This window comes from Mizuhopecten yessoensis, unplaced genomic scaffold, assembly GCF_002113885.1.
Source record: "Mizuhopecten yessoensis strain PY_sf001 unplaced genomic scaffold, ASM211388v2 scaffold10989_1, whole genome shotgun sequence".
In the NCBI taxonomy this organism is placed as follows: domain Eukaryota; kingdom Metazoa; phylum Mollusca; class Bivalvia; order Pectinida; family Pectinidae; genus Mizuhopecten; species Mizuhopecten yessoensis.
The window spans coordinates 217,104-240,552 of NW_018408822.1; the positions used below are offsets into that span (position 1 = coordinate 217,104).

At 37.6% G+C, this 23,449-nt stretch overlaps 1 protein-coding gene across 1 annotated transcript; it reads right to left on the minus strand.

Moving 5' to 3' along the window:
* Positions 1–2,248: 2,248 nt before the first annotated feature.
* Positions 2,249–17,361, minus strand: LOC110464457 (putative IQ motif and ankyrin repeat domain-containing protein). Its single transcript, XM_021519677.1, has 14 exons — positions 17,130–17,361; positions 15,072–15,280; positions 14,669–14,833; positions 14,068–14,197; positions 13,591–13,715; positions 13,118–13,180; positions 12,097–12,236; positions 11,178–11,232; positions 7,079–7,171; positions 6,584–6,698; positions 5,415–5,517; positions 4,846–4,980; positions 4,093–4,221; positions 2,249–3,108 (listed from the first exon to the last, which is right to left on the minus strand). Exons 1-14 carry the CDS (start codon positions 17,317–17,319, stop codon positions 2,943–2,945), a joined length of 1,818 nt encoding a protein of 605 aa, XP_021375352.1. The 5' UTR covers positions 17,320–17,361; the 3' UTR covers positions 2,249–2,942.
* Between the last annotated feature and the right edge of the window lie 6,088 nt (positions 17,362–23,449).

Here is a 23,449-nt window from a genome sequence, read left to right on the forward strand (position 1 = left end):
GAGAGCAGTGCGCCCCCAGTAGTACTATAAATTACCAGAGAGCAGAGCTCCCCCAGTGGTACTATACATTACCTATAAATTACCAGAGAGCAGTGCCCCCCCCAGTAGTACTATAAATTACGCAGTGCTCCCCCCAGTAGTACTATAAATTACCAGATAACAGTCCTCCCCCAGTGGTACTATAAAATACCAGAGAGCAGTGCTCCCCCCAGCAGTGCTATAAATTACCAGAGAGCAGTGCTCCCCAAGTGGTACTATAAATTACCAGAGCGAAGTACTAGTCCTCCCCCAGTGGTACTATAAAGCGAGCAGTTCTCCCCCAGTGGTACTATAAATTACTAGAGAGCAGTACTAGTCCTCCCCCAGTGGTACTATACATTACCACAGAGAAGTCCTCCCCCAGAGGTACTATACATTACCAGAGAACAGTCCTCCCCCAGTGGTACTATGAATTACCAGAGGGCAGTCCTCCCCCAGTGGTACTATACATTACCTATAAATTACCAGAGAGCAGTGCTCCCCCCGGTAGTGCTATAAATTACCAGAGAGCAGTGCTCCCCCCAGTAGTCCAGGGGTACTATAAATTACCAGAGAGCCGTGCTCCCCCCAGTGGTACTATAAATTACTAGAGAGCAGTACTAGTCCTCCCCCAGAGGTACTATACATTACCAGAGAACAGTACTCCCCCAGTGGTACTATACATTACCAGAGCGCAGTGCTCCCCCAGTTGTACTATAAATTACCAGAGAGCAGACCTCCCCGCAGTAGCACTATAAATTACCAGATAGCAGTACTAGTCCTCCCCCAGTGGTACTATACATTACCAGAGCGCAGTGCTCCCCCAGTTGTACTATAAATTACCAGAGAGCAGGGCTCCCCCCAGTAGTGCTATAAATTCCCAGAGAGCAGTGCCCCCCCCAGTAGTACTATAAATTACGCAGTGCTCCCCCCAGTAGTACTATACATTACCAGAGAGCAGTGCTCCCACAGTGGTACTATAAATTACCAGAGGGCAGTCCTCCCCCAGTGGTACTATGAATTACCAGAGGGCAGTCCTCCCCCAGTGGTACTATGAATTACCAGAGGGCAGTCCTCCCCCAGTGGTACTATGAATTACCAGAGGGCAGTCCTCCCCCAGTGGTACTATAAAGCGAGCAGTTCTCCCCCAGTGGTACTATAAATTATCAGAGAGCAGAGTGGTACTATAAATTACCAGAGAACAGTGCTCCCCCAGTGGTACTATAAATCACCAGAGAACAGTCCTCCCCCAGTGGGACTATAAATTACCAGAGAGCAGTCCTCCCCCCAGTATTACTATACATTTCCAGAGAGCAGTCCTCCCCCAGTGGTATTATACATTACCAGAGAGCAGTCCTCCCCCAGTGGTACTATACAATACCAGAGAGCAGTCCTCCCCCAGTGGTACTATAAATTACCAGAGGGCAGTCCTCCCCCAGTGGTACTATAAAATACCAGAGGGCAGTCCTCCCCCAGGGGTACTAGACATTACCAGAGAGCAGTCCTCCCCCAGTGGTATTATACATTACCGAGAACAGTCCTCCCCCAGTGGTACTATACATTACCAGAGGGCAGTCCTCCCCCAGTGGTACTATACATTACCACAGAGCAGTCCTCCCCCAGTGGTACTATACATTACCACAGAGCAGTCCTCCCCCAGTGGTACTATACATTACCAGAGAGCAGTCCTCCCCCAGTGGTACTATACATTACCACAGAGCAGTCCTCCCCCAGTGGTACTATACATTACCAGAGGGCAGTCCTCCCCCAGTGGTACTATACATTACCAGAGGGCAGTCCTCCCCCAGTGGTACTATAAAAGACCAGAGAGCAGTCCTCCCCCAGTGGTACTATACAATACCAGAGAGCAGTCCTCCCCCAGTGGTACTATACATTACCAGAGAGCAGTGCACCCCCAGTGTTACTATAAATTACCAGAGAGCAGTGCTCCCCCAGTGGTACTATACATTACCAGAGAGCAGTGCTCCCCCAGTGTTACTATAAATTACCAGAGAGCAGTGCTCCCCCAGTGGTACTATACATTACCAGAGCAGTCCTCCCCCAGTGGTACTATAAATTACCAGAGAGCAGTGATCCCCCCAGTAGTACTATAAATTACCAGAGAGCAGCCCTCCCCCAGTGGTACTATAAATTACCTACCAGAGGACAGTCCTCCCCCAGTGGTACTACACATTACCACAGAGCAGTCCTCCCCCAGTGGTACTATACATTACCAGAGAGCAGTCCTCCCCCAGTGGTACTATAAATTACCTACCAGAGGGCAGTCCTCCCCCAGTGGTACTACACATTACCACAGAGCAGTCCTTCCCCAGTGGTACTATACATTACCAGAGAGCAGTCCTCCCCCAGTGGTACTATAAATTATCAGAGAGCAGTCATCCCCCAGTGGTACTATACATTACCAGAGAACAGTCCTCCCCCAGTGGTACTATAAATTACCAGAGAGCAGTCCTCCCCCAGTGGTACTATAAATTACCTACCAGAGAGCAGTCCTCCCCCAGTGGTACTATAAATTACCAGAGAGCAGTGCTCCCCCCAGTAGTACTATACATTACCAGAGAGCAGTCCTCCCCCCAGTAGTACTATAAATTACCAGAGAGCAGTCCTCCCCCCAGTAGTACTATAAATTACCAGAGAGCAGTGCAGGGTCATCCTCTAATGTTCTTACAATCGAAAGTGCTTTAGAGTAGTTTTACAAATTATATAGGGTGCTATATAAATGTTGTATATTATTATTATTACAATATAAATTTTGTTAGTCCACCTCAGGTAGGTACATTCATACAAATAACATAGGTCTTCTCCAGTAGTTCAGGAAGTTACATACATACGAATAACATAGGTCTTCTCCAGTAGTTCAGGTAGGTACATACATACCAATAACATCGGTCTTCTCCAGTAGTTCAGGTAGGTACATACATACGAATAACATAGGTCTTCTCCAGTAGTTCCTCTGGTGGATATGGATTCTTGGTGATGATAACAAATTTGAAATTTTTTGTTCGTAAGTCGTTAAATTTTGTCTTTGCATACTCATCTCCATCAGATTTTTTCACTATTTTCAAGTAACTGTAAAAAAAATATGAAAACATTAAATGGGAAATAACAAACTAATGTATAGCAGGAAAAAATTCAATGATGACAAAAATGGCTGGGGGAAAGTGGATAAAGTTCTGAAGTGTTGAGAAAGGCTTCTAGGTTTTCCCGACACTTGCACCGTAACCCCAACCTCACTTACCTTTAATCTAAACCAATTTGACATCTTCTGGTAGAATATCAACGACATTAAACATTATACTGATTTATTACATTTTTGCCAGTGAAATATCAGATTCTATCAACTTGATAAAACTGATATCTTTCACACTGTGACAAATATCAAAAGTGATATTTTTACAGTGTGAAAATATCACTTTTTGGTATTGACCAATCATATCTTCTAATTGCTGCATTCAAAGGCAACAATTTTTTTGTTCAGATTCAAATGAAGCGACAGTAGAATAAGTGGTTGTTTTGGTAAATGTTTGGTACACACACTTAAGTATTAACATATATATATACAATTTATAACATTTGTATGAGCAATCATAACAGAAAATTGCAGAAAACATCGGAACTGCTTTGAGTATCCCATTCAAAATGGTGCACAGCCTTGTTGTCAAGCGTGACGTCATAAGAATATGGCGCTAATACTTGCCCTTCTACATTTTTCATGTTTTTTAAAAAATGTAATAAATAGAAAATTTAACAGTGTTTTCAGTAATAACAAATGTATTTCACTCGTGTGGCTAAAAGTTTTGATATTTTTCACTCGTGCTGTGTACTCGTGAAAATATCAAAATATTAGCCACACTCATGAAATATATTTGTTATTACTGAAAACACCATTAAATATCCTCTATTTATTACAACTGATGTTAGAACAAATTTGTATTTGAAGTTCCATTATTATAAACGGAAGTTCCTTTTAACTATTTTAGAAATAGAATTACTGCCAATAATCATGAAAGTTGGTTATTAAAAGGTACTACGTATAAAGAGCATATAACTCACTTTTCCTCTTCTAAAATGCTTCTGTCCATGATCTTGCTCATGAGGCCCTCAAGAATTTCATCAAACCTCATGGTGACCGTGTCAAACATATCCACCTCCATCATGTCCAACACCAGGGGTTTACCATACCTGAAATAAAAGCAGGACAGAGGGGCTACAATCATGTAAACAAGGGTTTACCATACCTGGAAAAAACAGGACAGAGGGGCTACAATCATGTAAACTTTCTTTAACAAGAGTTTACCAATACATAACCCTGAATTTAATTTTAGTATGCACAAGCACATACAAAAACTTGTCAATAGTATTGCCTGTAGGTTATTGAGTTTACAGTAGACTGGGTATGCCCTGGCCAAAGTGTCCACTTGTAATGGATTGACTGAATAATATAGTTTATGATATATGATAAGTGTAAACCTCGAGTTCCTGCCTCTGATGGTACAATATCAGTAGAGTTGTAAGACTATAGTAAGTCAGAGATCCCACCCACTGTGGTTCAAATACTAGTGGAAGCAGTGACAAAATAAGGACCTCTGTTACATTGGTGCCCATGTAAGAACCGTGGAAATATGGTCCAAAATACTTGGATACTTTCACAAGAACTGCTACGACCGCAGGAAAACTCAGGACAAGTTCTTTGCTGGTGTGCAAGCTGTATCCTACCGACTCGGCTAGGGAGAAATTCTCTTTAGCTCATTTGGTAGAGCATAAGACTAGTACACCAGAGGTTCCAGCAGCACTGTCTATAAGTACCTGATAGACCCAATAATGGCCAGCCTGGCTTTGTCAGCCTCCATCTGGGCCGGACTGAGGGCATTGAGGTAGTTGGTGTCACGGTAACGTAGGAAGGTCGCGACCTGAGCATTGGGGTCAATGATCAGTGGCCACCTATAAATAGATAAAAAAAAGCTTTTATATACTGGTTTATTTAAAAAAGGTTTTGAATGTGAAGTTAAATTATCAGTTATTTCTGTCTTCATGTGGAAGAAAATTTCCAGCATAATTAAATGCAATACACTTCCATAGATTACTATTTTTTACAGCTGTAAAAAAAATTCATCACTTATCAGAACATGAAACAGGCCACCTGTGTTAAGAAACCACTTTTAAAGCTCCCAATTGCACTTATTTTTATGTGAACTTTTATTAAGAGACCACCTGTGTTAAAAAAACACTTCTAAAATTCCCTATTGCAGTTATATTTTTCCATGCTAAATGTATTGAGAGATCGCTTGCAGTAACAGATCACTTAAAATGGACTCTCAAGGTGGTCTCTAAATACGGGTTTGATAGTACATGATAAGACCAGTGGAGTTACTTACATGCCAGAGTCTTTGATTTTATTCCCCACATCCCTTAGCAGGACATCTTCCAGTTCACGGGTCATCACCTTAACCCCTGGTAGTTCATCTTCACCCAAAGCAGCTGAGAAAATATATAATTCAAAATTAAAATCAGTAGCCCAGCTATACAATAACAAGAGCATCGCAAACGGAGGCATAATACGTCCGTCTGACCCTATGCATTGATTTTTTGTTTGTTTGATACTTAAAGTACCTAATAAGGACAATAACACATGATCTGATTGAACTGTACACCACTGTAGAAACTTGCAACAAAACTTTAACTGAGAAATTGCACGAGAAAAGTTAAGTCCCAAACACATCCAAAATTTCCTTGTTAGACTCCACATGAACATCCATGCCAGAAATTAGGGACAATAACACATGATTTGACTGAACTGTATACCACTGTAGAAACTTGCACCAAAACTTTAATAACGGAGAAATTGTGCGAGAAAAGTTAATTAAGTCCCAAACACAGCCAAAATTTCCAAAAAAATAAATATTTTCCCAAATTAAATCTCCATATTGTCCTTGTTAGACCCCACATGCACATCCATGCCAAAAATTAGGACAATAACACATGATTTCACTAAACTGTGTACCACTGTAGAAACTTGCACCAAAACTTTAACCGGACGGACGCAAACACTATACCATAATACCTCCGTCGAAATTCGACGGGCGTATAATAACTTATAAAAAATCATAATACTGTAGCCCCTGGACAGGCAGGGCATACCCGATGCCATTTGAGTAAATTAGGGATGCCATTATGTAAAATTGTCTACTTTATTTTAACAAAAGTAGTATATTTCTCTTTACTCTTTTTTAGAACTCTACCCAAAACAAGTATGACAGAGAAACACAGTTTGATCACAATTTTATACTACTGCTGTTCGCAAATTCTTGAAAAGGAAAAATCTCAAGAGTTCGGGGTTACACTAAATGCAAAATGCAATATCTAGACATAAGATATATCTAAGATATAATTTACCTGGGACCTCCCAACTTCAGACAGATGCTCTCACAAACTGTGCTACCTCATGGTCACTGCTGAACGTCGCAGTCCAGTTCAACACATGAAAAAGGCTTATTCATGCCATATTGTGTCCTAAACTGTAAGTGACCAGAGAAATAAATCTTACATTGTCCTGCTCTCTTCTGTTCACGAAGTTCTAGCTTGGCATTTGCTAACTTCTCTCTTGCCTTTTCCGTATTAAGTTTTAAAATCTCAACTTCATCTTCATAATCATGAATAGCCTGAAACATATACAAAATCACACCTTTATACAATCTAACAACCAGCTATGGTAGTAAATCGGATCCAGAACTCCTCAAAACAGCATGTCTTCTATATAATATATACAAAAAACATCAATTTTAAATAGAAAAGAAATGACAAAAGAGTTTCTTGTTACTTTCCTAGTACTTTCGCCTCTTGAAAGGTTCATTAGGGGAACCTTTGAAGTCATGAAAGTACTGCGAATAAAGTGAAATTAAAATCCCCATAAATAATACCAACTATATCACAGTGCTGCAGTAGACTCGCTAGTTATGATCCTTTTCCTCACAAATATTGGTGTGCGTTGTGGTGGTTGAATTAATTAGTCAAACAAACCATGGATCATACTGATTCTTACCTGTAGTGTGATTTCTGGACGGTCAAAACCACTGGACACTGCTTCATCATGCTCCGAGATCCTCTTTTCAAGCTCTGCGTAAGCCTTATTTAGCTATGAAGAAAAAAATAAAAATAAAAATGCAAAGCCGCTGACAAGATCGTAATTAAGTTATCTGCATGTTCAGCTTATGGTGCATAACTTGTGAATATCACATGTACAGTATATAGCAATACAAATTAAAGTGAGTTTTAAAATTTGGTAAAAAAATAAATATCTTGCATGTTTAGTTAATATATTTGACTATAATTAACTTATTGCCGTGGAAACAAAAAAACATCAGCAAATAATTTTCTGCAAAATTGGATTTGTGTCATATTTAATTAAGTATACATGTGTATCAACAATCAAATAGTGCAAAATAATTAACACAGGATTGTAAATGTCCATCAGCATATGAGCAATATTGATGATTTTTTTCTTTTTTCTAAATACGTTATCAAATTGACTACAACATTTTTTTCCCCCATGAATCATAGCTCAGATTGAATTTCTGAAAAACAAATGCAAAGAATTACTCTATAAGAAATATATGTTCTAAAAAGTTTATGATACTGGTAAATCAAAACAAAATTCACATACAAAATTGATTGTTGATTCTGATTTGTTTAATTCACTTCGTTACAATTAGTAGATAAACAAGAGGCCCAATGGGCCTGCAATCGCTCACCTGGTTCTCATCTCACACTTGTAATCTTAAGATTTCATAAGAACCTGTTTAAAGATTAAAACATATGACGCCTGTGACCTTGATTGTCGAACAAGGACATTAGGTTGAAAGTGGATCAAGGTCATTCATTTGAACTAACTTGGTAGTCATTAATCCCAGCATGCTACAGGCCTAGTTTCAGTACCCTGGGCCTTTTGGTTATTGAGAAGAACTCGTTGAAGATTTTAAGACATCTTAGCCAGTGACCTTCAAATTATGTTGACCCTCTTTCAAGGTCACTGGGGTCAGATGTCTTAAAATCTACGAACAACTTCTTCTCAATAACCAAAAGGCCCGGGGTACTGATATTGGGCATGTAGCATGCTGGGATCAAGGGCTACCAAGTCTGACCCCAGTGACCTTGAAAGAGGGTCAACATATTTCATTTGAACAAACTTGGTAGCACTTCATCCCAGCATGCTACAGGCCCAATATCAGTACCCTGGGCCTTTTGGTTATTGAGAAAAAGTTGTTTGAAGGTTTTTCAAGACATCTGACCCCAGTGACCTTGAAAGTGGGTCAACATCATTTATTTGAACAAACTTGGTAGCCCTTGATCCCAGCATGCTACAGGCCCAATATCAGTACCCTGGGCCTTTTGGTTATTGAGAAGATGTTGTTTGAAGGTTTTTCAAGACATCTGACCCCAGTGACCTTGAAAGTGGGTCAACATCATTTATTTGAACAAACTTGGTAGCCCTTGATCCCAGCATGCTACAGGCCCAATATCAGTACCCTGGGCCTTTTGGTTATTGAGAAGAAGTTGTTTGAAGGTTTTTCAAGACATCTGACCCCAGTGACCTTGAAAGTGGGTCAACATCATTTATTTGAACAAACTTGGTAGCCCTTGATCCCAGCATGCTACAGGCCCAATATCAGTACCCTGGGCCTTTTGGTTATTGAGAAGATGTTGTTCGTATATTTTAAGACATCTGACCCCAGTGACCTTGAAAGTGGGTCAACGTAATTCATTTGAACAAATTTGGTAGCCCTTGATCCCAGCATGCTATAGGCCCAATATCAGTACCCTGGGCCTTTTGGTTATTGAGAAGAAGTTGTTCGTAGATTTTAAGACATCTGACCCCAGTGACCTTGGAAGTGGGTCAACGTCATTCATTTGAACAAACTTGGTAGCCCTTGATCCCAGCATGCTACAGGCCTAATATCAGTACCCCTGGCCTTTTGGTTATTGAGAAGAAGTTGTTCGTAGATTTTAAGACATCTGACCCCAGTGACCTTGAAAGTGGGTCAACATCATTTATTTGAACAAACTTGGTAGCCCTTGATCCCAGCATGCCACAGGCCTAATATCAGTACCCCTGGCCTTTTGGTTATTGGGAAGAAGTTGTTCGTAGATTTTAAGACATCTGACCCCAATGACCTTGGAAGTGGGTCAACGTCATTCATTTGAACAAACTTGGTAGCCCTTGATCCCAGCATGCTATAGGCCCAATATTAGTACCCTGGGCCTTTTGGTTATTAAGAAGAAGTTGTTTGAAGATTTTAAAGACATCTGACCCCAGTGACCTTCAAGGTGGGTCAACATCATTCATTTGAACACACTTGGTAGCCCTTGATCCTACTCCAACAATGTTAGAGGTCTTACATGGCGAAAAACTTTTGACAGGCGCCGCGTAACCTCTTACTGCCCATAGCTGATTTTCCCGATGCTAACGATCACATTTTCAAAGTTCGGATTAAGAAAGAGTATATCGTGTTTACATACATGTAAATGGTCAAAAGGGTCCAATTAATATTCCTTTCCATAAATCCATGATTATATGAGAAAAATTGCGTGTCAAAGACATACATAATGAGTTTTTTCTCATTCGAAGCGAAACAGACAGCATTTGCCATGATTTTTCCGGTTAATACAAAAATGGATTACATGTAATGTTTCACAAGCGGAATACAAACAAACTCCGTATCATTTCGTTCCATTTGAAATCCCCCCTGCTATTTTGTATTAATCCAGAAGCCATGTTTTAAATGTAGGTCAGAGATGTGCTACAACGACATGGACATGTACTTTGAGTGTTCTATTCCGTAATATACTATATATTTGTGTCTGTGACATACATATGAGATCTATATTATATAAACGGTGAGTAGACATCGCTGTCATGAACTATTAACCACTTAAGTGAGTTTGTCAAGCCGATTTTGTTCCGCCCGAATTTCGGGCGGAAACTGCATCAAAGAATTAGTGCTTCGGAAATGAGAGGTCGCAGTCGGCAAAATCATATCCGATTGAAAAAAGGCCGACCAGCGGCCTCTCATGTTATGGGAGTACCCTTGATCCCAGCTTGTTTAGGCCTAATATCAGTACCCTGGGCCTTTTGGTTATTGAGAAGAAGTTGTTCGTAGATTTAAAGACATCTGACCCCAGTGACCTTGGAAGTGGGTCAACGCCATTCATTCAAGCATGCTACAGGCCTAATATCAGTACCCTGGGCCTTTTGGTTATTGAGAAGAAGTTGTTCGTAGATTTTAAGACATCTGACCCCAGTGACCTTGAAAGTGGGTCAACGTAATTCATTTGAACAAACTTGGTAGGCCTTGATCCCAGCATGCTATAGGCCCATTATCTGTACCCTGGGCCTTTTGGTTATTAAGAAGAAGTTGTTTGAAGATTTTAAAGACATCTGACCCCAGTGACCTTCAAGGTGGGTCAACATCATTCATTTGAACACACTTGGTAGCCCTTGATCCCAGCTTGCTATAGGCCCAATATCAGTACCCTGGGCCTTTTGGTTATTGAGAAGAAGTTGTTTGAAGATTTTAAAGACATCTGACCCCAGTGACCTTGGAAGTGGGTCAACGCCATTCATCCAAGCATGCTACAGGCCTAATATCAGTACCCTGGGCCTTTTGGTTATTGAGAAGAAGTTGTTTAAAGATTTTAACATATTTGACCCCTGTGACCTTGAAAGTGGGTCAAGGTCATTTATTTGAACAAACTTAGTAGCCCTTGATCCCAGCATGCTACTGGCCAAATATCAGTACCCCGGGCCTTTTGGTTACTGAAAAGAAGTTTTTTAAAGTAAAAAGTTGACGCCGGAAAGACAGACGACAGACGGACGACGGACGCTGCACCATGGCATAAGCTTACCTGCCCTTCGGGTAACAGTTGTTTTCCATTGTAAGATTTTACCATCGAGATCGAGACAGTTGTAACTATGTTACTTCTAAGGTAATAAATGGCTGTTCCAATGATTTAATTGGCATTTACAGTTCCTATTTATGACTGTTAATTGAATTCATAGCATTGTCATGCAATACAGAATAGACGGATCTAAGTTTATCAATTAATGTATATTATCCTAAAGTTGACAGTAAAACTATACAAACCTGTTTCTGTAGAATATCATACTCATGCTGAATAGACTCCAACTTGCTCTCCAATCTGTGTCACAACAAGAAATTTATAAGTAAAAAAAGGGGGGAAAAGTGAAAAAAATTGGAATCAGAAATATCGACATTCAATAAAGTGAACTGAAACAGTCTTAGGCAAAAACATCTTGTGACTTTAAAACTAGGAGAATAAAACATACCTAAACAATTACAATTAATTACTATCTAGTTGCTGCAAGACAATCAAACTGGTTTTTTATTGTTAAAGTAATGTTTAAACAATACTGCAGGGCAATCAACGCCACTGGTACATTATCTATTACATGTTTCTTTCTCAAAACTGGCTCAGACTTAGGTATCAAATCTTAAATATACTACATTCCTGAAAACAAAGCAATAATTAAGTTAAGATGATTCATGTGTCAGTTTGAAATTTAATATGTGATTTTGCTGATTCCTTTTCTATACAAAATTGTTAAACTTGAATGTTTATCTCAGGACGGTCTGCTTTCATTATGTTTTGACCATTAAGAAGGTAAAACTTGAATCTCTTTTATATTCATTACATGTAATTTTGAAACTTAAATGTAATGTACTTGACCTGCAATTCAAAATGGTCAATTTCACGTAATATATATATATAACAAAGATATGAAATACTCTTAGTTTTTGCTGAAAATTAAAATTCCAAAATTTGACATATATTATTTAAGCTTAATAGGATTAAATACAACTGCAGGAGTCCTCATTAAGACAGAATTTTTTTCTGTTATTTCCATTCCATTTTTCAGGAGCATCATCATCTAATTTGGATTAAATTTATTTAAGATATATTATATGCACTCTGCTTCCAAACATTAATGATACTGTATATTAGTCATCTAAAATTGGTTCAAATTATGCCTTCCATACATACTTGCTCTGTTCAAACTCATTTCTCTTTCTCTGTTCTTCCAAGCGTTGCTCTTTTGCAGTTTCAAGTTTAGCCAGAAGGATGTCTGTTTGGGCAACATCCCAGTCTTTTATCAGTTCTTGTACAGCCTTCTGAGAGGCTATCTGTGATTCAAAGGGGAGATAATCTTCAATTTGGACAGACATGTATGTTATGTGTAATATTTAAGACTTGGCTGCTTGAAGTCATTTTAAAGAGAGAATGATCAGGCTCCAATTTCATGTATGTTCCTTGAACTTAAGTTAATGTTCTTCATAGGAAAGTATTAAGAAGCCATTATCCTAAAATTTTCTTTAACATTTCTTGAACTTTAAGTCCAAAAATATTTTTGTTTCGAGAAACGTTTGAGAAACTTGAGTCAGACACTATACAAAACACTGAACTAATAGTTTTTCTTGGAAATGTAGGGAATTGACAATTTTAAGGTAAGAAAACCAACAGAATATTAAAGCATTTCAAAGGTCTTTCTGATTACATATTAAGCATTAATAATAAGGAAAGCATCGAAGGGAATATACATCGCAAGTAATCGATAGTCCTCCATAGCGACATAACTCACTGTAGTTCACTTTTCTTCTCAGTGAGTGGCAGCAAAATCATGATGATGATAATGAATATTAAGATATAGTTTACTTACATAGTATTTCCACTGTGGAGGGCAAAATTAATACTAGGCAAAACTTGATTTTATTAACAAGAAGCAAATATATCAATGGAAGAATGTTAGAGGCAAATATAGCACTGGAAGAAATGTTAATGGTACATACAGTAATATTCAGTAGTGTAGAAATGATGGTCTATAAAGGCACACAAAAAATCTTAATGGCTTTTAAATACGATCTTCACTCTTTTTAAGGGCAAAGAAGGGGGTTTGTTTTACAATGTCTATTCATCACACAAACATAAGTGAGATTAAAGCTTCATTTTTTTGACAGTTCAGAAACTATTGTCCAAATTTACATCTAGATTGTGACAATGGTCTTACCTGTTGAGGTGTCTGGCTGTCACTTGCATATATCCGCGGGTCTGCACCATTCTGGAGGAGCAGCTAAAGAAAAACAAAGAGGGAATACAAAATTTACAAAAACAGTTGTCTAGCCTGTTGTTCACACTGGTGTAAGATATATTAACCACTATACAATGAAATCAGCTTTTTTACAGAAGACCTGCCTATTAAGAACAACTGTGTTGGTGGTTTTTATAGATAGGTAATAGAAACTGTCAAATTGAACCTGTCTATAGAGATTAGCTGCTTATAGCTATGATCTTAACAACAATGATGGCTTCAACTGTTATGTGGGATCAGTATCACAAAGAAATGGCCGGCATTAACATGCGATGAATGTTCTCAGATTTAATTTTTCACAGATCTGGGTGTCATTTACAGCAATAAACTATAATATCATTGCTACATGAATTATGTGACTATTTTCAACTGCTCATTAGTAATCTACATACCTGACAAGCTTCCAAGTGTCCTGCAAAAGCTGCTCGGTACAGTGGTGTGCGGCCGAACTGACCCTGTGTGTTGGGGTCAGCTCCCTTCTCTAAAAGTAGCCGTATGGTGTCCACACTTCCACCATCTAGCAGTAAAAATAAGACTCTAAGACCATAGTTATGATTGCTATTTCTACCACACTTTTTCTATTATTGTGGTACTAGAGTTTGTGAAAAGACAACTTCATTTTGCATCCATTTGAAATCCATTAATTTATGGTATTAAATTCATTAAAAAAATCCATTTAATCTTGTTTTAAGAATATGATGTTATCATAAACTAAAATATTAATATTACATTCTTTACTTAATTTTCAACAACAAACATCAGTTTCACTGACACAGACGAAAAAGTAACAAAGGTTTGAGATGATGGAAAAGTGTTTCCCTCCCCTCCTTCAGAAATGATATTAACAGAGACATACTATATGGACTTACTTCCAGCCTCAGAGAGTGGTGTGTTTTCATTGGGATCCTCACATTCTATGACAGCCATCTCATGTTTATTTCTGATGGCCATACCAATTGAGTCTGTCCCTACCTCATTTTTATCATCCAATTCTTTTACCTAACAACAATACCAGGAATAAAATGTAATAATCCAAGCGACACAGCTTCAGTCTTTTTTAATTAACCATACAGCTATACAAAATGAAATTTTATCAAATAATAATAAGTTGTAATTTGGAAGAGTATTCGGTTTCAATGGATTGCTTGGTTGTTTGTTTGTATCCTCAATTGGCTATAGGCTAAGAAAGGTCAACCAAGAAAGGTCTGATAAGTAAAGACAGTAGTTGGGTAGACAACTTACACAATGCAATGGTTTGTTTGATTTATTTTCTTATGAAGCACAAATGGGGTTTGATCTGTGACCTCTTGATTTGACCTCAAATTTTGTGGTGTAAGAGTACATTTACTTAAAATCAGGACATTCCAAATGATACGAGAAAAGTTGTAGTTTATTAACAACTATATTAACCAATATGTTACATAAAGCAACATGGTATTAAGTTTAATGTTATAAATAACAAATATATACCTCCTGAAGAATCGCCATTATTTCATCAATATCTCCCTCAAAGGCTGCCTCCAGCATCCTCTTCCTCCTCTTTGTTTCAGCTTGCCTTCTCCGCCTCTCCTCCTCTTCCTTCTTACGCTCACGATCTGCTTGTTCTTGCTCCATTTGAACGATTTTCATAAATGCCTAGATCAAAATTGATGAAACAGATTTGTACAATATACGTACTTGATTTTCAGTGGTTAAGAAGAATTTAATTAGCGATCAGAACATACAATGCATAGCTGCTACATGTAGATTTTTTATTACAAATGACAAGAATAATTGCAATACAACAGTTTTCTTACAAAATATTTCAATACTTATACATGTACCATATATTTGCTATATAGAGTGCTCTAACTATAATGCAGTTTCTTTTTACCTCTTTTTCAATTTTATCCATGAGTTCATCATAGTCCTGTTTTTCTTTTCTCTTTCTGGCGACTGTCTTTCTGGCCAAAAACACTCTGATCTGTGTTTGAATTTTCTTGGCCGCTTCATCCTGTTTTGTCCAGACTTTTGCTTTAGGTTTTGCTGGCTCAGCCTTACCTTTAGCCGCAGCTGGTCCAGCTGCACCACCTCTTTTCACTCCTGAAAGTTGATAAATGTTCTCTTATTAACAATTAAGATATCACCCCAGTTGAAAAGTTAAAAAGTTGGAGGGGAAAACTGCAGTTCATTTGCATAGGCCTGATATGAGAACACTGGTAAGATATCTGCAAAATAGCTGTATACATTTAAATACTGTCGCACAGCTATTTAATAGATTTTTGTCACTCATTTATTGATGTCGTTTTAACTTTTATTGGGGATTATGTATTTATAATGTTAGCCCGAGTTTCCTCTGGCCCTGACACCAGAGTTAGACATTTTGACAGACACTGTTTGGACCAGACATCTATCTGTCAAAATGTCTAATTCAGGTGTCAGTGCAAGAGGAAACTCGGGCTAATAAAAAGTACAGCCTAGTATACTTCTGTTGCAATTGGTTAACGTTTAACCAAACCGAACATTAGGTCTACATCCATATATATACGTTAGACCTTGAAAATCTGTCAGACCTTGACTGCTAAACTGACAATTAGTATAATCGCAGCAGGCTAAGAGGAGTACAGGGGGGGACCCAGGAATTAATTTTGGGTGTTGCCAAAATTTTTAAACTCAGAAAAAGACAATTTTTTTGAACTTATCTAGAATTATAAAGTAGAATTGTCATGTCGGTTGTACATGTATACTTCTTTCTGGCACCAAAAAGTAAATAGAACTTCCTTATTTCTGACAATCATGATATCCCAGCCGAGCGTAGCAAGTCTTTTTTTTCTTTCTGAAAATGTAATACTAAACTATTTCAAGTACGCCCGAGCGTTGATTGCAAGAATTTATCGGACATTATTTCCATTGTCAAACAGATTGAGTGAGGCGTAGAATAGTTCTGAGTTTCCAGGTTATATTTTATAACGTAGAGTATTTATATTTTATGATGGCCGTGCAGAGCGAGTGTTAACAAAATCTGTCAAATAAATGGTAAAAATGTAGGGTTTTGGTTAAAATATTGATGCTTCACTGCGGTGTCATGCCCTTGGCATTGGCAATTAAATGTTGATTTATTTTGCCATAAATATGAATGATGATTTAACTGTTTGTCTTTTATTGTGAATTTGTACGCATACATATGTACAACGGCAACACCTAATGAAAAAAATGTACACGCCAGGCTTTTATACTAACATTGGTTATTATTCACCTGATAAAGGGATACTAAGGTGGGTCTTTGAAATTTTTGAAATATATATTTTTTAATTGGAATTAAAAATTACTCCTGGTGATCATGTGTACATGAAACCACAGGTGAAAATACAGGTTTATCTATCATGAAATGGACTCTTACCTTTGAAATAACACTTAACCTATATTTCAGCATATATGGTATAGTCTACTCCAACAATGTTAGAGGTTTTACACGGCGAAAAACTTTTGACAGGCGCCGCGTCGCAGTCAGCAAAATCATATCCGATTGAAAAAAGGCCGACCAGCGGCCGCTCATGTTATGGGAGTAGGTATATATATAGTCCTCTCCCAACTGACAGGGTGATCACACCGTGACATTAGAACAATAAGATTAGGTAGAGTCAGTCCGGTAAGCCTTGACCACTGACCTGACTGGAGACCCTACTAATATATAGACAATGGAGGATTAATCCCCTATTGTTTAGAGTATAAGTATACGTAGTGGACTCCTTGTTTGGGCAACACCCTTAGATATTCAAACTACTGGCAAGGGGAAGCCATAGAAAATAATAGTTCAAGAGATGGTTGATATTAGAAGGAAAACCATAATGAAATGGAGGAAAATCTTAGGTGAAATTTATGGACGCAGAAAAAAGGTGTTGCCAAGTAGGGCAACACCCCTGGGTCCGCCACTGGAGTATAGTTTGCTTACCTGCAGCCGGGGCACCTCGTTTTGCAGGTGCTCCCCTCCCTGTTGGTTTGGGTGCAGCTTTTGCTGCAGGTTTTACTGGTGCTTTCACGGGAGCCGGCTTTTTTGGTGGCATTTTTGATAAAGTTATCTGTTCTCGACGATGTAAATGCAATGTGTGGTAAAAAAAATATTTATCGCCGGAGATTTTCATACATTATCCTCCATTTGTCAACAAGATAGGTCCGCACTTAGCAATCATGACAGACACCTTCTGATTGGTCAATAAAACTACTCATTCAATCGGGAACCGTCGGCACTTTCCGTAAACGAGAAAAGTATACGCAACATGTAGAAAAATGCGGTTTCTCAAACGGCAATGAAGCATATCTAATTTACGGAAACCCCAAACCAGAAAGCATTTATTATGTATTTTACCTTTTGATTTTATATTTGTTTTAAATGAACTGAGAGAAGCCGAATTCCTGATAGATATATCTAGGTCATTCCACATTTTTGTAGTTGATGGGGAAAAAAGAATTGCGCATAGTTTGCGCATAGTTTCAAGTATAAAGTTTGGTTGTCTTAAATGTTGGGAATTTCTTAGGTTAGAACGGGAAATATCCCCCAATGCTATCTAATATGGTGTCACACCAATAATTTGGAGCGGTACCGTTTTTAATTGTAAAGAATAGGGATAATTTTCTATTTTCCCTTCTATTACTTAGTGGAATCCAGCCAATTCATTTGATTTAAACATATTTTTATTTGCATCTAATATACAAAAGGGATTGGGCACAAGTTGTCCAACTTTTGTAAAGCCCTTTCCCTATAACATAATGAAATATATATATACAAGATGGCAATTTTTAAATTAATTAATAATTTCAATTAAGTTTAGTGTTACAGAGGGGAGAGAGAGAGAGAGAGAGAGAGAGAGAGAGAGAGAGAGAGAGAGAGAGAGAGAGANTGGGGGAGGTCATAGCTTGAAGATATTTAATGTTAGATCGTGGTAGTGATCTTCTCCGACACAGAAGGCACTAGTAACACTGTCCACTATTCAAAACACTCTGCTTTTCTAATGTTCATCACTTCCCGTGCCTCTGTTGCCTTCTCCTTGTAAATTCGATTCCTTCTGGTATTTCAGTTCGTTTCACTAGTGCCGTTTGTATCGGGGAAGACCAGAAACACGACTATTCAACATTTAAGATAAAAAAATGATTTTCGACTAATAAATTAACAAACATAGATAAAATTAATACCAAATTCGTACAATATCTGTAAAAAAAAAAGTGGAGTGGGGAGGTGTGTGTGTGTGTGTGTGTGAGGGGGGGAGGGGNTGAAATAGTTTAGTTCACGATATAATTTAATTCTTTGTTGTACATAATTGTTACAAGCGAAAAAGAAATGATACGTATCTTCAACAGGATGACCACATTGACAGTGTCGGAAATTCATTAGATTTGCATGGAATAGATCATTATTTAAGGTACTAGCTCTGTTTCTTAATCTGGTATGTAAAATGTTAAGTTTTCTATCACCAATCAGATATTATTTTGGAACATATAAATTTTGAAGATTTAAGAGAGAATTGTTAAACGCTGTATGTGAAACTCTGTGTCATAAGTTTGTTTTGGTCTACTTCGGAATGACTGGATATTGAAGAAAAATAGTTATTAAGAAGTTCACATTTATGGTTATTTTCATTCGTGAATTCGTTAGCATTGTCATCAAAAAGTGGTGATATATCAGTAGTTTGGCTTCCTTTTAGCACAAGCCTAACAATTTCCAGTATGTTTTGGGGTTAGATTTATTTTTAACTATAATAGAGTCGACATTTTCGTAGATAAGTTCTTTTGCTCGTTTTATCATATTATTTGTTTTATTTCTTGATTGCTTATATAGCATCCTATTTGAATCATTATTATTATTTGTATAAGTATCTTTTTAATCGATCTCTATCGATCTCTAGTACGTATTTGTCTTGTGACAATGTTATTGGTCCAGGGTTTGTCATGTTGTCTAATCTGCACATATTTAGATGGTATGCATATATCTACAGCGTTAAATATAGCGGTTGTCAGAAAATCACACATGTCATTAACGTCATTAAACGTATTAGATTGGTTTTCCCTTGATTATTTGTGATAAAACGTTTAAGCTTTTCGATGTCTGTTTTGTCATATAGCCATACATTTCGTTTGAAAACTGTTGGGGTTTGTTTCGGTACTTCAATTATTGTAAACACAGCATTGTGGTCACTTATATTTTCATCTATATCAATTACTTCACTGAAAAAAGTGTTGATTGTGTTCCTGACAATTACTGGATCTAATAACGTTGCTGAATGGTCCGTTATTCTGGTAGGTAAGGTTATAATATTTGACATCTGGTACAAAGTGAGTAAGTTGAATAATTCGTCTCTCAAGGATTTTAAAAAGTCAACATTTAGATCGCCCATCAAAATAACATTATCTGTAATATCGAATGCCAGGTCGAAGGAATGTTTTAGTCTCTGCCATATACCGTCAGAATAATTTAGATTAGGTGGTCTGTATAGATTACCTATTATATGTGTAATTTCATTTAAATAAACTTGTACCCATATTACTTCGTCATTAGCAAATTCTAACTCAGGTTTTCTTTTAACAACGAGAGATGGAGAATAGTATAACAATACACCCCCTCCAAACATATTCCTGTCTTTTCGAAACGGTTTGTCACTAAAGCCCTATTATAGCTTAATTTCTTCATTAGTTCTAAAAGGATCCAAATGAGTTTCGGTTATACGAAGAATGTCGACATCGTCGGTCAATGCTTCAATATAGCCTATTTTGTTTCGTATACTTCTAATGTTTAGATGCATGAGATTCAGTGAATGGGTTGCCGTCATATTACTAGAGTTTGGACCAGGGTTGGAATGGATATCTCCTCATGTCAGAAGAAGAAGATGGATTATCAAAGGAAAGAATATGTTTACGTTAGTGATATAAGATTGTTGTAAAAACAAATATGTTGTAAATAACCAACAAAATCTGCAGGGTATGTTTTGAAAGTGTATGTTATTAAAATGGTTGCCACTTTACAGTGAAAACAGCCTATGGCAGCCCTCCACGCACCAACATCATTACCTACTAAGGAGGGTATAAATCAGAAATTTTGGGGCGCGAGAAGGGCATATACGGGCAGTTTAATACAAATGGGGATGACTGGATGTGGGTTTAGAAAAGAGAAGGGAAACGGGTTAGACAAAGTAGCGGATGAGGGTAGGTAGGGAAAGCAAAGAGAAAGGAAAAGGGGAAAAGTTTGAATAGATATTGGGTACATTATCTTCATTGGGAAGATGAAGTACATGTGGTGATTCCGAAATACCAGCAGATAGGTTCTGATATGGGATTGGATCTATAGGCGTGGATCGGGGTGATTTTATAGTACTATAGTGTACATATAACAGATTGAAATGTGTAGATAACTGGGTTTTGGAACAATTGACTTCTATTTATACAAACATATATCATAATAGTAAGATGGCATAGTGTAATAACTGTTTATAATGTAAGGTTGTCGGGTGTGTGTCTCGACCGCTGTCAATTATTTGAAACTGTATTTAGTTTAGCAAGAGGTGTTTAAGAAAAATGTTCAAAGTTTTCCATACTCGTGGAGGTTCGAGTAAAGTATCCATTTGTTAGACCTTGTGAAGCAACTAATGTGCGCCATTGTGGAGTTTAGGTTTTCCTTCCTTAAACCATCTTTTGTCTGATGTCCTAATTGGACCAGGGAGGGTAAATCTGTATCAGAGTCTTTAGAATAAGGCAATGGGTGCTGTCCCCAGGCCGGGACATACCAACGTCCTTAAAATGGTTGTTGTTATTCCCTGATTTTCAGCATTTAGGGTGATGGCAACAACTGGTCAGTATAACACACACATGGATGCACATCCTTAGCTGTTATTAGAATGTTACACAAAATAAAACAAACCTTAATAGATACACCCAATGATTGGTCCATAGTGTGAGTACAGTGTTTATGATGGCAAGCTAACTTAAAATCTTTTCAAAGAGCAAAGTCGATTATAAACTTCATAGAATGATATCTTACAAATATATGTTTTATATAGAATATATTTGATGTTATGCCATATATAGTAAGATTGTATACTAAATAGGATATACAGAAATAATTGAGATATCTCATTAACTATAAAATGTTTCAAAAACTATATAAAATAAGTATATATCACATGCAGATATATATATCCTACATACGTTAGGCATTTTAATTGTGATAATCTTGCCATGAAAAAATGCTAGGTTTGCTTGCCACATGTATAAGAAAGAATGCCACCTCTATTCAACAAACGGAGTTCTTTATGAAGGCAGTTTGTAAGTAACATTAAAAATCATTAATAAAAAACAACAACTTTGCATCAGCTGGAACAAAGGTCATAAATACGGGCGGCTAGGGAGAAACCGCCGAAGAAAGTGTAGAGAAGTGAGAAAGGGATATATTCATATTTCAATTATCGCAATCGGGGCAACTTATCAATTCTACTTTCTCCAATATCCTCGAATCAGAGGACGACGAAGAACACCCTGAGTTCTTATTTCGTAGATGGCTTTTACAAGGCGGGTGTCGTCGATGAAGCAGAAGACGCTTACCCTTCCGGAACACCTGTTGTTTTTCTAGGGTCTCCATATAAATCTTACCTTTGTTCACATTTTGCCCCATTTTATTTGTTGACCCTTCAGTATTCTTAAATTTTTGAAGATGGCGGGGCAGTTTCCCGGATGTACTTGTAATACAAATGTTACCGTTGCTATAGTGTCTTCTCTTTTATTGGTTAAATTGACAAATCTAGGTTGAATGAAATCAGTTCTGAAGATAACAAGCTATTGAAGTTTTTGGAGATGGTAAAAACATGGTAAACAAATGAAAATAGGATCAATTCAGTGATAAAACCATTAACTTATTCCCTTGTAAGGAACATATGCTGCCACTGTTACAGGATACGGTATCTATAGCAACACGACATGTACGTTACTGTCCAGTGAAAGAACAGACACAAGCATGTCATATTTACATTTTGTTTTTATAAATTTTACAGTAGACGTCCTGGCGGTTACCGCATTGACAACAAGAAACCTTTACATATAGTTTCGCCCCTTTTTTGTGAGTTCTTGGTGTCATTAATTAGGTTTTTGTGTTGTTTTGGTTCCCGTTGCCGAGTCTGAGGTCCGATTGTGTCCTTGTGTGTTGAACTTATTGTAAATTATTTATTTGACTCCAAAAAAATTGTGACTAACAGGATTCTCACCATCACACTCCATAGAGTGCCAACAACTCGTTTTGCTTGACCTTGAAAACTTTATTATGTTTTGAAGTTTTAACATTGTAGGTTTAACTTCATTCGGTTCCGTTTGAAATTTGCTTCAAATTTTAAAGTAACACAAATGACAAATTCCTGTCGTAGATGTGGTTTGATGATTTTGGAAATGATTGCCACGTTAGCTATGGAGAAAGACATCGGTCGAATAACAATGTCTAAATTCGAAGATGAGGGCTTGCTTTAAAAGACAGAACGGTACATCTAAAATTATCTCTGTACCAATATGTATTTTCTCCTCGATAATTATGCTTCTCTAATCCAAATCCGCACAGATTACCTGGTACAAAAACCATGCAGCATCTGTTCTTTTAGACATAAGCATGAATTTTGTGAATCATAAGTTTTCAGTCAAGCACAATGCCATCCTCGATATCCAGGGGTTACGCTCACTTTCGCTCTTTACACCTCTGGAATATGTCATAGCAAAATTGAAGGCTCGATGTGCGCCACGTTGTTGGTGAGACAAAAAGACTAGTTCGATCCTTTGATGTACATCAAAAGAGTCTCGTGGTCACGTAACGGTAAAAATTGACAGGTTTTGAAGTTGGGCGTCTATCCTTTGTAATATTCAAAGGACAGGTATCAGCCCAGCGATTGGTGAGGTTTTTTTTTTTTACCCGAGACCAATCAAACAGCTATCTTCGTGCCTTCAATTTTGCTATGACATATTCCAGGGGTGTAGAGAGCGAAAATGACCGTAACCCCTGGCGAGGATGGCACCATGCATCAATTCCAATATTTGTTTTTGCTTAAGAAGATGATATGTGCATGGTATGATGTAAATATATTCCGTTATTTAAAACCTAAACCGTCACTTACGTGAGGAGATTTATTTGACGATATTTTAACTTTAGTTTCTGTCAGCCGTTATTTGATTATATGAGAATATATGACCTCTTATTCCGCACATAGTTGTCTGAAAATTAGTAAATAAAGCATTGAATCTTTGTCAATCTTT

Excerpts from the sequence above, each read along its gene's own strand:
- LOC110464457 (XM_021519677.1), bottom strand. The coding sequence starts at position 17,319 with ATGAAAATCTCCGGCGATAAATATTTTTTTTACCACACATTGCATTTA. Across the intron at positions 15,281-17,129 it reads ACGAGGTGCCCCGGCTGCAG|GAGTGAAAAGAGGTGGTGCA; the intron begins GTAAGCAAACTA and ends ATCAACTTTCAG. Across the intron at positions 7,172-11,177 it reads ATGATATTCTACAGAAACAG|CTAAATAAGGCTTACGCAGA; the intron begins GTTTGTATAGTT and ends TTTTCTTCATAG.